The following is a 13,215-nucleotide window of genomic DNA, read 5'->3' as shown; positions in this document are numbered from 1 at the left end:
ACCCAATGCCTAATGTGGACATACCTAATGCCTCATGTTGAAGATAGTAATAGATTAAATTTTGGTTTGGTTGGTTATACCAACCATTTTTAATGCAGCTGTCAGGCTCACTGTTCATCACCCCCTGTAGTTAAATGACAGAGAAGTGTCTTCTGTTGGTCTTCTTTGAAATGTCAGTTTTTGACACAAGTCAAGGTCTGAGCATGGTTTCACAAGTGATGCAACACACCAGCAAAGGGAGTTTCTGCACCTCCAGAAATGGAATTGATAATGCTCTTTCTACCTGCTTAATCAGTTGTCCTTTCACTTGGCATCAAAGAACAAGGAGACTGTACACCATGTAAAGTGGGTTCTGAGATTAGGGATGTGTGATGCTGAAATTCACCACTTCCCAAACAATCATCGATTCTGTATTGATTGACTTGACAGTTTCAGTTTAATTTCATTAGGTTGTTTTGTGTCTTAAAGCTTTTGTTTGCTTTATTTTGGTAGTTTTCTTGGCCTGTTAGCCAATTTACTACTGGTTTACAGTCTTGTTTCCTGTCCTTTGCCATCACCTGCTTCTGCAGGTCAGAACCTTATAGCTAGGAAGGTTTCTGGTGAGTCATGTAGCCCCAGGAAAGGCTCAATTAAAGATAGACTTGAATGACCTAGTTATAAGCCCTTGTGTTACAGAGATATTGCAACCTTCCCATGTGACTTATTTAAAAATTAATATTATTTATTTATCTTAAAATATTTTTGTTTGTTTTTCCAATATCCAAACTATGTTTTACTAGCTGAAATGTAAGCTGCTTTCTTTTTGTCCTTCAGCTTACCCCTTTCCCCAGTGGAATAATTTTCTGTGTGTTGGAAGATGTACTAGTCTATCACAAGCTTCCTCTCCTCTAGGCTCATTTACTCTAATTTATTTGCTTTTTTTCTCTTTGGATTGTTCAGCCTTGAATATTATGTCATGTTCTCAGGATCTCGGGTGGTTCACGTTCCACTTCTCTGGATGTTGTCCAGTTGGTTCATAGTGCTTCAGCTGTGGCTCCCACTCCTCCTCCAGTCTGCTTAGCACTGAAGGCCTCTTTCTCAATGGGGTAATATTATTGACCCACATTCAGCCTGTGGTCAGCCACAGCCTTTTGATCCTTGTCTACAGCTCTCCTACAACAGGTTTTTTATTTACTTTTTGTTGATGCCATTAATTGTGTCTTAACTGCTTTATCTTTCAATATTATGTGTATAGGGTTGGTTGGTTAAGATGTTTCACAGTTTTTCTTGTCAGTTGGTGTTCTTGCACTCCTGGGGTGTTCTTGTCTGCATATTCAACACCTCCACATCCCCTTTCCTGTAGCAGTGGCAGTTGCTGAAAGTATTGACCATTAGACCTGAGTGAATTGGTGATAATGGCAGGGAGTCTAAACAGGGTAGGCAAAAGGTTAGTTCTTGGAGATAGAACTTGTTCAGAAAAATAGTGTTCTTTAGTTAGATGCATATGCTCTTCTCTTCAAGCTCTTTTCAAAGCCTGCTTTTCACAGCATATTAGCATGCCTTGTTTGCTTAGACCTTTCATTTTTGTCAATCTGCTGAGAGGCCTGGAACACAGCCCTGTGAGGAGAGGCTGAGGGAGCTGGGGTGGTTTAGCCTGGAGAAGAGGAGCATCAGGGGTCACCCTATTGCCGTCTACAACCACCTGAAGGGAGGTTGTAGCCAGATGGGGATTGGTCTCTTCAGGCAACCAGCAGCAGAACAAGGGGACACAGTCTCAAGTTGTGCTGGAGGAGGTCTAGGCTGGATGTTAGGAGGAAGTTGTTCCCAGAGGGAGTGATTGGCATTGGAATGGGCTGCCCAGGGAGGTAGTGGAGTAGTCATCCCTGGAGGTGTTCAAGAAAAGCCTGGCTGAGGCATAGTGCCATGGTCTAGTTGTCTGGCTAGGGCTGGGTGCTAGGTTGGACTGGATGATCTTGGAGGTCTCTTCCAACCAGGTTGATTCTGTGAGTCTATGATCTTGAGTGTGGCTCCAGGTTTTGGAATTTACATATGTTTTATCTCTTTTTCTTTTTTTTAAGTTTCATAGGACTTTGGGCTGGCATTCTCTATCTTTTTTGAGACTTTACATTTTTTCTTTCATTTTCCAGAGTGAGTCCAAGATTGAAGATTTTTTCCCATTTTTTTAAAATGCTCAGGACAGAGCAGACTTTAATTTACACATTAATTTTGTTTCCCATTCAGGTGCTCCCTTTCTGAAACTGCTGCCTGGTATCTGGATATCACTTTTCAGCACACAGCAACAATTTTGCAAAACTACTGTGGGAAAAAAACAGTCTTTATTGATAATCTTTATTTTGTGTTTTAGGGTTTTGACCCACCGCATCAAAGCGATACAAGAACTATTTATATAGCAAACCGTTTCCCCCAGCATGGCCATTATGTTCCTCAGAAGTTTGCAGACAACAGAATCATATCATCCAAGGTAAGGAATACTGTGTTCAGTTTTGGGCTCCCCAGTTTAAGAGGGACAGGGATTTGCTGGAGAGGGTCTAGCGGAGGGCTACGTGGATGGTTAGGGGCCTGGAGTGCATGGCTTATGAGAGGCTTAGAGACTTGGGACTTTTTAGTCTGGAGAAGTGAAGACTTAGAGAGGGTTTGATAAATGTTTATAAGTATCTGAAAGCTGGCTAGGATGGGGAGGACAGGCTCTTCTCACTTTCTCCCTGTGACAGGACAGGGAGCAATGGGTGTAAATTTCAGCAGAAGAGGTTCCACCTCAACACAAGGGGGAATTTCTTTCTTGTAAAGGTCACAGAGCACTGGAATAGGCTCCCCAGAGAGGTTGTGGAGTCTCCTTCTCTGGAGACTTTCAAGACCTGTCTGGATGTGTTCCTCTGTGATCTGTGTTAGATAGTATTGTCCTATGGCAGAGGGGTTGGACTCGATGATCTCCTTGGGTCCCTTCCAACCCCTAACATCCTGTGATCAATTTGTCATGGGAAAACCATTTGACATGTTACTTAAATAGTTGTGTAGCCAATATGCACATGTTAATTATGTCTAATGATGCATATATAATATTGAAATGAAACAAATTCACAGCTTTTTAGAGGAAAAAGATAGGTTGCTTCCTTCTATGTAATTTTATCCTACTCATCTGATTTTCTCCAGACCCTAAGCACAGAATAATTAAGCCTGTTGGTCAGAATTTCTGCAGAAAAGTAGGTTTTAAACCAATGTTTCCTGTGTCTGGATGTGATGCACAGAACCACTTCAGAGGAAAGATGAAGCTGGGAGTGAGGATTTATAAAATGGCCAGGTTGTGGCTAGTGCTCTGCATAAAATAAATCAGCAACAAAGTGCAATTTCAGATGCCTTTCTGGTATGACCTTGGATGGGAATAAATAGAACTGGTGGTGGGGATGTGTCTTGTTGCTGTAGCGTGGGAGAGAAAGTTACAGGTGCAGGAATTTAATTTCTTCTCTGCTACCTAGGATGTGAGCAGCCAAATGACTCCAGCTGCTCCTATCCCAGTTGACAGGAAAACATTTAAAAAGAATATTTGAAACTTTTGACTTTAGAGGCAGTTAAGTTTTTACCTCTGATTGTCTACTAGCTGTACTTAAAAAAACCCAAAAAAACAAGAACACACAATAAAGAAACCAAACAATAAAACTAACAAAAAAACTTCAAACAAAAGCCCAGCAAATTGAATGCAGCAGTTCTAGGTGGAAGTAGGACAACACCAGAAGAAGGTTTGGAGGAAGGGAGATGGAAAATGAAAAGATTTGGGTTAAGAGAGTTTAATGGGAGTGGAACTAAATTTCACTGAAAAATTCTTCAGTATGTCATAACTGTTCTCTCTCTGTCTCTCTTTTATCTCTTCAGTATACAGTGTGGAATTTTGTTCCAAAAAACCTTTTTGAGCAGTTCAGAAGAGTAGCCAACTTTTATTTTCTGATTATTTTTTTGGTTCAGGTAAGTTGAATCATATTCAGGAGATTACAATTTATGTTGTAAGCTCTGCCACTGCTTTTTTGTTCTATGAACTTCTTTGTTTATGTATTCTATCTAGAAAAGCCAGCACAATTCAGTTTATTTGGGAAAATAACATAACCTTTAAAAGTAGTGTGTCCAGTTTTTAGGGTTTTCTTCTCTTTATGACTGCCCATTTCACTGCCAGCACAGGGACTCGGTTGTCTATTTCGGAATACAATCCTGAACCTATTCGATTAGTAATGAAATTCCAAAAGTACTTTTTTTTCTGGAAATCAATGTCAATAAACTAAGAGTTTTACCCTGTGAGTTTTGAAGTGCTTCTTGGCCACTAGTGTGCCAAAATGCAGATGTTGAAGTTGAATGTATCAGACTGGGCAATATGCTTGCTCTTGAGCTGAGAACAGATTAGCGTATGTTCTCATTGTAGGTTGAATCTGGCTTATCACAGTATCACCAAGGTCAGAAGAGACCTCACAGATCATCAAGTCCAACCCTTTACCACAGAGATCAAGGCTAGACCATGGCACCAAGTGCCACGTCCAATCCTGCCTTGAACAGCTCCAGGGACGGCGACTCCACCACCTCCCCGGGCAGCCCATTCCAGTGTCCAATGACTCTCTCAGTGAAGAACTTTCTCCTCACCTCCAGCCTAAATCTCCCCTGGCGTAGCTTGAGGCTGTGTCCTCTTGTTCTGGTGCTGGCCACTTGAGAGAAGAGAGCAACCTCCTCCTGGACACAACCTCCCCTCAGGTAGTTGTAGACAGCAATAAGGTCTCCCCTGAGCCTCTTCTTCTCCAGGCTAAACAATCCCAGCTCCCTCAGCCTCTCCTCGTAGGGCTGTGCTCAAGGCCTCTCCCCAGCCTCGTCACCCTTCTCTGGGCCTTTCTAAGTCAACAAACTGTTGTCACACAGTTCTAAGATCCTCACATTCAATTTTCCAGGTAAAATGCACACATGAAAAATTCAGAGCTAGGACTGACATTTTATCAGCTTTGAAGACATCACTTAGTTTTGGTTTTGATACACTGTAGGTCAGAAATATTCCTGGGGCTTTTGTAGCGCAGTATATTCTAATTAGGAACATTCACAAGTATATTATGACAATCTACATTTCCTGTGATCTTTGCATCTCCAGTTCTAATTCTACTTGAATTATGTAGATGAAGTGGGAGAAAGATTGTCAGGAGAGATACTGTATTTTGAAATATCTATTAATATCTGAGACAAAGACAGTATTTTGGGGTATACAGGCTTTTCTTTTGTTGTAAAATAGGATGCTTTGAACACGTACAGCTCTCCACAGGGATTAACTAACCTTTACAGTATACATCCAAAACAGATGGTCCCTCATTTGTCAAAAACAGCAACAGTGAAGAATTCATAAGATTTGCTTGCAAGATGTCTATAGCAGAGCCAGTTCTGCAGTTTTTAATCCATGGCCTCCTGTGTGTTCTTTCAAGTTTGGAAAGAGTGAACATTCTAATAGGCTGGAAATTCCTGTGTTGAGAGATACTGACATCATATAGGTCTAATGTGGACTCACAATGTGTTGCATATCCTGTCTTCCTAGCAAAAAATGCTGGCTTTGTTATTCCTGTTATGATGTTTCATGTTATTTCATATATTGTAGCACGAGGAAGATGAGGATATGTTGCAGATGGAACATAAATGTTAATTAAAGTAAACCATTCTACTACATTTTTACAGCTTTTGAGTTTTTGCAATGCAAACTTACCTCTTCAGTTAAATTTTGAGTCACATTCCTTCCTAACTGCTAGACCTCAGTTAGATCTAAATGTGAAGTCCATGAACAAATACAGATCTAAAGACAGAACTTCTGTTCAGAGTGTAACTCTGTTCTTTTCTCACTTTGTGACTCAAGAAAGTGTCCCAGTTTGTCTGGAAAATATCTTGTCTACGTGTGTATATTCTTGGAAACTGAACAGAACAAAAGCTGCAGACATTTTGGTTTATTTGTTAGAGCAGAGTCTGGTTTTATTCAAATGCCTTTTGGAAATCCATTAATATATTACTTCTTTTTTTCTTTTTTATAAGGCAAAGGTGCCTTTTAAAATTGATCACCATGGTACCTTCTTTGTCATGTGAATCTCATGTGACCAAGATGCAGTGTCTATCATTACCACCTTACTCCACTGGGGATGACAGAGCTGGGGCAAGTTGTCATTGTGTGGTTTAAACATGCAGCACAATCCAGTCCACATTGTTCACTGCACATCTGCATGCCAGCAACGTGGTGACAGACCGCATTTCATTCGCATGAGACTCCACAACAGCTGTGTGAAGGACACGTGTCCAGCTGTGTGACAGGCAAAGAGCCATGGTGTTCTGGTCAAAGAGGCAAAAGGAGCAGGCTGCCATGATAATTCCACCAGTACAAAACAGTTGCTTCCTTTTCACCTCTCTTAAGATAGAAGGAAAGAATGTACATGGCAGAAATGTCATGGTTAACCCTATCCAGACAAAAGTCAGATACTTTTGGCATGGCTTTTCTTGAACACCGTGCTGAAGGTGCGATGCTGCAGTTGAAGAACAGTCAATACTGCAGGCTAGATTTGATCTTTGTGTTCTGTGTTTCAGTGGGTCAAAAAAAGAGCTCATGCACGTGTTGTAAGGTGGCATCATTGGTTTTCTCTGTAAGGCTCTCAACAACATAATCTTCATCTATGATTACTTTTGTTTTCTTTTTTAATGGTTCCCAAAGCAATGCCATAAGTCTCAGGTAAAGTGGATTGAATCGATATCTGTGGAGTTGAATAGTTCCTGTGTATATTTTCTTTACAGCACTTGACTGTGTTGTTTTTTCCCTGCAGCAAAGGAGAACCACAAATGTACCCCCCCACACATACAGACTTTTGGTGTATACACTGCACTTTTGGCATGCCAGTAACAACAGCACAAACTGTGAAATCTGCACGTTAACTTGGGGGAGATGGAAAGGAGCAATCTAAGAAAGGAGTGTACTCTAATACCTAAATGATCAGGAATTATGATTTTTATCTCTATTTCCCCTTCTAAAGTGGGGGGTGTTGTATTCTACATTGCTGTTAAGCAGTGGATTGTATAGAGTACTGAAACAGCTTCACAAAATGTAAACTTCCTAACTTTGAATTGGGCTTGTAGAATCATATTTCTATGATGAAAACATATTTATATTCCTTTTACTAAGGACTCTTTTTAAATTAGCACACTCATTATAATTGTGGTTAAGTCTGTTCTATGCCCTAGAACCTTTACTTGCATCACTGATCATATGTATTATCCAGGTGTCAGGATTATTTTTTAGGCTCCAGAAATACCACAGTAAATATAACTTATAATGGGCAGCTTGGACAGTAGGTGTCATCTTGCTTCATGGATTGTTTTTTTCCTTTGAAAATACAATTGTGAAAGTAAAATTTGGGCTAATGTTCATATTTTCTTCTCTTTTAGCTCATGATAGACACCCCTACCAGTCCTATTACCAGTGGATTGCCATTATTTTTTGTCATAACTGTGACAGCCATAAAACAGGTAAAGGAGAGAAAAATCTTATAGCATGAAGTCTTTCTAAGGTAAAGTTACTTAAAGTGTGACCAATATAATCTTTAGATGCTAACAATATATCTTTTTAGAAAGGGTTTTGTATTTCATGTTTTTTATTAGATAGATGCTTGGACTTGAGCTTTTTGGTTAGTTGTTAAGTGCTCAGTGAGTCACTGTGGTACCCTTAAATGGACAGTGAGTGACTGTCAGACAGCATTTTTGTCTAAACACTGCATGTCACTTGTTATAAGAGCTTTTCTGAAAGCTTCTCACTTATTCCTTTGGCACACCTCGCTGCATATTAAAACCAATCCTCCCACATGACACACTGAGAAAGGAGCTTGGGTAGATGAAGCAATGGTGCAATCCATGTTTGTCAGTAGTTAAAAGGCAAACTTTGCCCCAAGGAGGATGTTTCATGCTGTAAAATATATATTAACTGTAATCCTGTACCAGGTAAAAGGTCCAGTTTGGAAGGCTTCTGGTTTCTTTTTCCTTTGGTTGCATAAAACATTTAGAAGTGCTTTACAGCACTTGAAATAAGAAGAATCTTCTGAGTTTGATAAGAATCTTGTTCAAGCACCATACTACAACCTGCTAAGACCTAGAGCTCCTGGAAGGAGAACATTAAAAAGAAAGGAGAAAAAGGAAAAAAAGAGAGAAATAAAGAAGAAACAATCTTCTGTTGTCTTTAAACCCTGCAAGCAAGAGGAGTGCAAACCAAACACATAAATAAAGAGCCAGTGTGGATAGAAACAGTAATCTCTTCTGCAGGGATGTAATTTTCAGGAACTATCCCCTTCAGAGGGTTTCACAGTGCTGTCTGGGAAAGAGATGCAGTCATAGCAACTGAAAAGTAAGCAGGAGACTGTTACAGAGCTGCAGCTGGAATTTCAGTTTGCCTTCTGTGCCAGTAAGACCCATAGCCGCCCAGAAGCAGGGCAAAGGTAAAAATACCTCTAGCTTCCAAGTGGGTAGAATGGTGTTTGGGGCAGAAGGGGTTTAAATAATGAACTAATATCCAGACTAATATATCATTTTGTTGCTGTGCAGTTTGTACCTGTAGAGTGCCTCAGTCCTTTCCATTACAGTAGTTGTCATCAATCCCCCAAAAATCATGTGTTCACAAGCTGTCAGTAAGCCATGGAAAATAGCCCTTAAAGCTGTGTGACCTGAAAGAGATCATGCAGCTTAGCTCTTAGCTGGTTTGGTTTGGGGATTTTTTTTTCCTGAAAGAAGTTGGACTTCATAAGTCTTAAGTGCAAAATAATCCATTGCAAACTTGTTTCCAGATGTCCAGTCTTACACTGGGAAATATAAGCAGCTTGCCACTAATTGCAAAGAACCGAGATCCTGGCATTCCTTCTGGAAATTTCAAATTGCTCATGATTTGCTGAGCATCAGGAGTTTTTCTCATTCTCTTAGTACCTCTGCAAAGACTATTGGAACCACCTAAACTGTTCTAAAGGGTTCTCTGTTTATCTTACTTGCTGCAAAGTAGGCAAACAGTGTTCACAAGCTGTTGTGTTGGAAAGATAATTCAGTGTGCTGCCTTTGGACAAGGAAGAGAGAGAAATCTTCTGTTGGAATGCAGAGGGGAAGATGCCCAGTGTGGTCTCAAAAGCAGCTCCCATTTTCTATCAAACCAGAAATGGAATAGGAAGCAAATTTTAGAGGAAGAGACCCCTTTTGAAAGCTGCAGGACAGTAGTTTATACAAAGTTACATCAGGATCAATGTCAAGCTGTAACTTAGTAGTCTTTAAAGTGATGAAGAGGAAACCAGTAACAGTATGTGGCTTTGAGAAGCTTGGCAGTGGGTGGATAAACTTCCCTGCTTCCAGAAGGCCAGTCAAGGTGGCACCTCTGGCAGACCTCAAACTCAGCTTTATTTTAATGTCAGCCAAGGAGACAGAACTTTTTCTTCTTAGAAGTGTAATTGCACCTAGGTCAGAAGAAGGACAAACAAGACTGCAAAGTGATGCAACTCATGCTGTGTCATTTTGTCTGTCTTCTTAGCCAGAGCACTTTGCTCCTTATGCCTGTGCAGATGCGGATGCAGTCCTTGAAGCAGTCCAAAACCAGAAAATAAATCCAAAAATTGAAAAAAAGACTTCAAACCAAAACACAACTAAATAAAGATACTTTCTGAGAAACTTAGTGCATTTCAGTAAGTTTATAGCTGTTTAGCAGACAGGCTGCTTGGACACATGTTTGCGTGACGGCCAGGTAGATTAGAAACAACTACTTTGCAGGTTTTAATTATGATCCTAAACTGAAAATTAACCAAAGAAAAAAATAACAGAACACACAAGCCTGTTTTAATTTTGTCCTTTCCTCAAGTTCACTGATGCAGTTATTTAAGCAGGGCTTGAGAGTATTTGAAAGATTTTCATCTTTATTTTCTCTGTATTCCTGTTACATCTTTTTACAGGTGTGTTTGCAAGTGAGGATAAGCAGCTTTCTCAAAACCACCACATTGGTTAGATTTGGGGGGAATTTAAACTGACCACAGTGAGTTGGCTCTTTAGAATTCCCTGGTGTGAGGTGCTGCCCTTGTGTTATAGGCACTAGGTGTCAGATGGAGAAAGCGCTGAAATCTGTGCTTTCTAAAGAAGGCAAATTTCAGTTCTTTGCCAAATGCCCATATTGCTCAGCTGTTCAGGTTTATGAGACAAATGCCCCAAGGTTACTGGGTGTTAGTTAAATCCTTGTGTTCTTCTGTCAGTCACCTTTAACAAGGATTTGTACTCATTGACTTTAGCGTTTTCCCTTTTCATAACGATTAGGATTCATAAAGACTCTTACTTAGGATTCTGGTTTCACATTATCTCTCTCTATGTGGCTACTATTACCACAGACTTCTCAATCATTCATTTTTAAGCAGTTGGCATATAAAGCTTCCAGCTTTGTTAAATCTAGGAAGTGCAGTCATGCTGGCTTTATGCTTTTGCACTAGTAACAGTGGAGATGCAGGAAGGTAGAACTGCAAAACTATACTTCTAAAATCCTAAAATCATCATAGCATTTTCCTCCAAAATTCAGTCCACTTCAGAATTCACCAAACTGCATTGCAATACTATTCTTTGTATCATGACATTCATCTAATGTTTACAGCATTCTAGGATGAATTGAGGTTATGTCTGCTGTCTTAGAGGGCCCTCTTCTTCAGTTTGCAAACTTCAAAGGAAGTAGTTTTAACCCTTACATATATTTTTTTATACCTACAGAAAAATAGTTTGGGGAATGTCTCTAGTATTTAAATCAGTTGTATGAAACTTGCCAGGATGTGAAAGGCAATCAAACTTCCTGCAAGAACTAATGCATTTTTACTGGGAGTGACCATTCCAAGTTTCATGGTATATTAATCCATATAGCTAAAAGATTGAATGAGTTCATCTTGTTTGCAGAAAATGTCACTGCCTCTTTAACAGAACACAGGACTATTAATTTTCTTCACCACTTCTGCTACTATTTTGTGTGAAGTGAATGAAAATTAGTTTCCCAAATTTCTGAGTAACAGATGCAGTAGAAACTCAGGAGAAGTTATTAACTGTATTCAGGCTATGCAGTGCTTAACTTGAAGTGCATTCGCTCAGAAGAGATGTGCTTTATGAGTTTTTTGCTTGAAAGGTAAGGTTGTGTGTATTTTCCACAGGGTTATGAAGACTGGCTACGACATAAAGCAGACAATGAAGTAAATGGTGCTCCAGTTTATGTTGTTCGAAGTGGTGGCCTTGTCAAAACCAGATCTAAAAACATCCGGGTATGAGCCGAAGGACGTGGAAAATCGTCCTGCTGTCCATTGCTAAAGCTCATTCTCATTACTGATCATTGTGGCCTGTTTCATCGTGGTTTGGTAGCAATGCTGAAATGATTTATTCTCCTTTAAAATTCTGTTTGTACACTTTCCCTTTGCCTTCGCTTCCTTAGGTGGGGGACATTGTCAGAGTAGCCAAAGATGAGACTTTTCCTGTTGATCTGGTTCTTCTGTCATCTGATCGAGTTGACGGTTCATGCCATGTCACTACCGCAAGTTTGGATGGAGAGACTAATCTTAAGGTCTGGCTTACTGCTATGAAATTAAGTGTTGTTGTTTTGCCATGCCTTTTTTTATTTCAGTCCACTGAAATACACCCCCACCCTCACCTCCCAGCAGCCCTGTCTAATGAACCTCATGGACACTGTTTTACAGACACACGTTGCGGTCCCAGAAACAGCAGTGTTACAGTCTGTTGCCAACCTGGACAAACTTGTGGCTGTTATAGAATGTCAGCAGCCAGAAGCAGATCTGTACAGGTATCACTTTATTAGTAACTATTTTAAAATTCAATTAGAATTAAGTGTTCAGTTTGTAGAGAACCTCAAGTTAAGGTACAGTTTCTGTAGGAGTTTATTTTCCCCTGTTTTTAGCTGGGTTCCTGTCAAATTTGCAAGCAAAAAGCAGAGTAAATGTGCTTTACTAAATGAGAAATTAAATCATAGAATGATGGAATCAACCAGGTTGGAAGAGACCTCCAACATCATCCAGTCCAACCAGTCCCCCAGCCCCATCCAGTCAACTAGACCATGGCACTAAGTGCCTCATCCAGTCTTTTCTTGAACACCTCCAGGGACGGTGCCTCCACCACCTCCCTGGGCAGCCCATTCCAATGGCAAATCTTCTTGTAGATCGTATACTGACTTTTATTTGTTGTGGAATTATTCCTTGCTGAAACACCAAGTCACAATCCATTTTGACTGAGTAAAAACATACAAGGCTTTGTGGTTTTGTTAGTGAACTCTAACAGGCTTTCTCAAGTGCTTCCTCTTTTTGAAGGATAAATATTCCTGTTGTAAAATCATTGCCTGTGTTTCCACAGTATTTTAGTTTGATAGTAAAAGTTGATTGTTTTATACTTTAAGCCATTAATGACTTTTTTCTTATAAATATAGACTTTTTTTTAAAATTAAAATTTTAAAGTATTTGGAGACATTTCTGACATGTGGTCACCTTTCACAGATTTGTTGGAAGAATAACTATAAGTCAACAAGCTGAAGAAATTGTACGGTGAGTAAAATTGTTCTATAGGATTGATATTTAGAGCTGATGGAAGTAGTTTAAATCATGACCATCACCAAAGTGTTGCTTTTAAATATACAAAAGGGAGAGGTATTTCTGCTGAAAGTGTCAGTTGTATATGCATAGTTCAGATGGAGATGAGGAAGAAAACTAATGGAAGAAAGTTCATCATACTCAATTTTCCAATTTTAATATGTTCTGTTCAATATCGATGATCTGGACCAGGAGATTGAGTCCAGCATCAGTAAGTTTGCAGATGACACCAAGCTAGGAGCAGGTGCCAATCAGGTGGAGGGTAGGAGAGCCCTGCAGAGGGACCTTGACAGGCTGGATACGTTGGCAGAGGCCAATGGGATAAGATTTAAAAAGGCTAAGTGCAGGGTTCTACACTTTGGCCACAACAACCCCAAGCAGTGCTACAGGCTGGGGACAGAGTGGCTGGAGAGCAACACGTTTTTCCAAGTGATATTTTTACTGAAATATTAAAGCAGTGTTATGTAATGTGTGTCTTCAGCCTGAAGAGCTTCAAGTCTTTAATCTGGGAGCCTCGAATGAGGCCGATAGATGTCTGTCAAGTTTAGGTAGGAGTAACATGGATGTCAGTGGTTTTGCAAGAACTATGGGAGTGTAGAGG

At 40.0% G+C, this 13,215-nt stretch overlaps 1 protein-coding gene across 9 annotated transcripts in view; it reads left to right on the top strand.

Annotated features, from left to right (window-relative positions):
• Positions 1 to 13,215, top strand: part of ATP11B (ATPase phospholipid transporting 11B (putative)) — a 71,490-nt gene that overhangs the window by 14,197 nt on the left and 44,078 nt on the right. For all 9 annotated transcript variants that reach the window (XM_064165523.1, XM_064165521.1, XM_064165519.1 and 6 more), the window contains exons 2-8: positions 2,345 to 2,461; positions 3,868 to 3,957; positions 7,429 to 7,509; positions 11,178 to 11,285; positions 11,453 to 11,581; positions 11,715 to 11,818; positions 12,522 to 12,569. In XM_064165523.1, the coding sequence (XP_064021593.1) occupies positions 2,345 to 2,461; positions 3,868 to 3,957; positions 7,429 to 7,509; positions 11,178 to 11,285; positions 11,453 to 11,581; positions 11,715 to 11,818; positions 12,522 to 12,569 (677 nt within the window). The remainder of the gene's footprint in view (positions 1 to 2,344; positions 2,462 to 3,867; positions 3,958 to 7,428; positions 7,510 to 11,177; positions 11,286 to 11,452; positions 11,582 to 11,714; positions 11,819 to 12,521; positions 12,570 to 13,215) is intronic.

This window comes from Pogoniulus pusillus, chromosome 26 (assembly GCF_015220805.1).
Source record: "Pogoniulus pusillus isolate bPogPus1 chromosome 26, bPogPus1.pri, whole genome shotgun sequence".
Classification (NCBI taxonomy): domain Eukaryota; kingdom Metazoa; phylum Chordata; class Aves; order Piciformes; family Lybiidae; genus Pogoniulus; species Pogoniulus pusillus.
The sequence above is the reverse complement of the archived record's forward strand: the minus strand, read 5'-3'. Positions and strand labels throughout refer to the sequence as shown.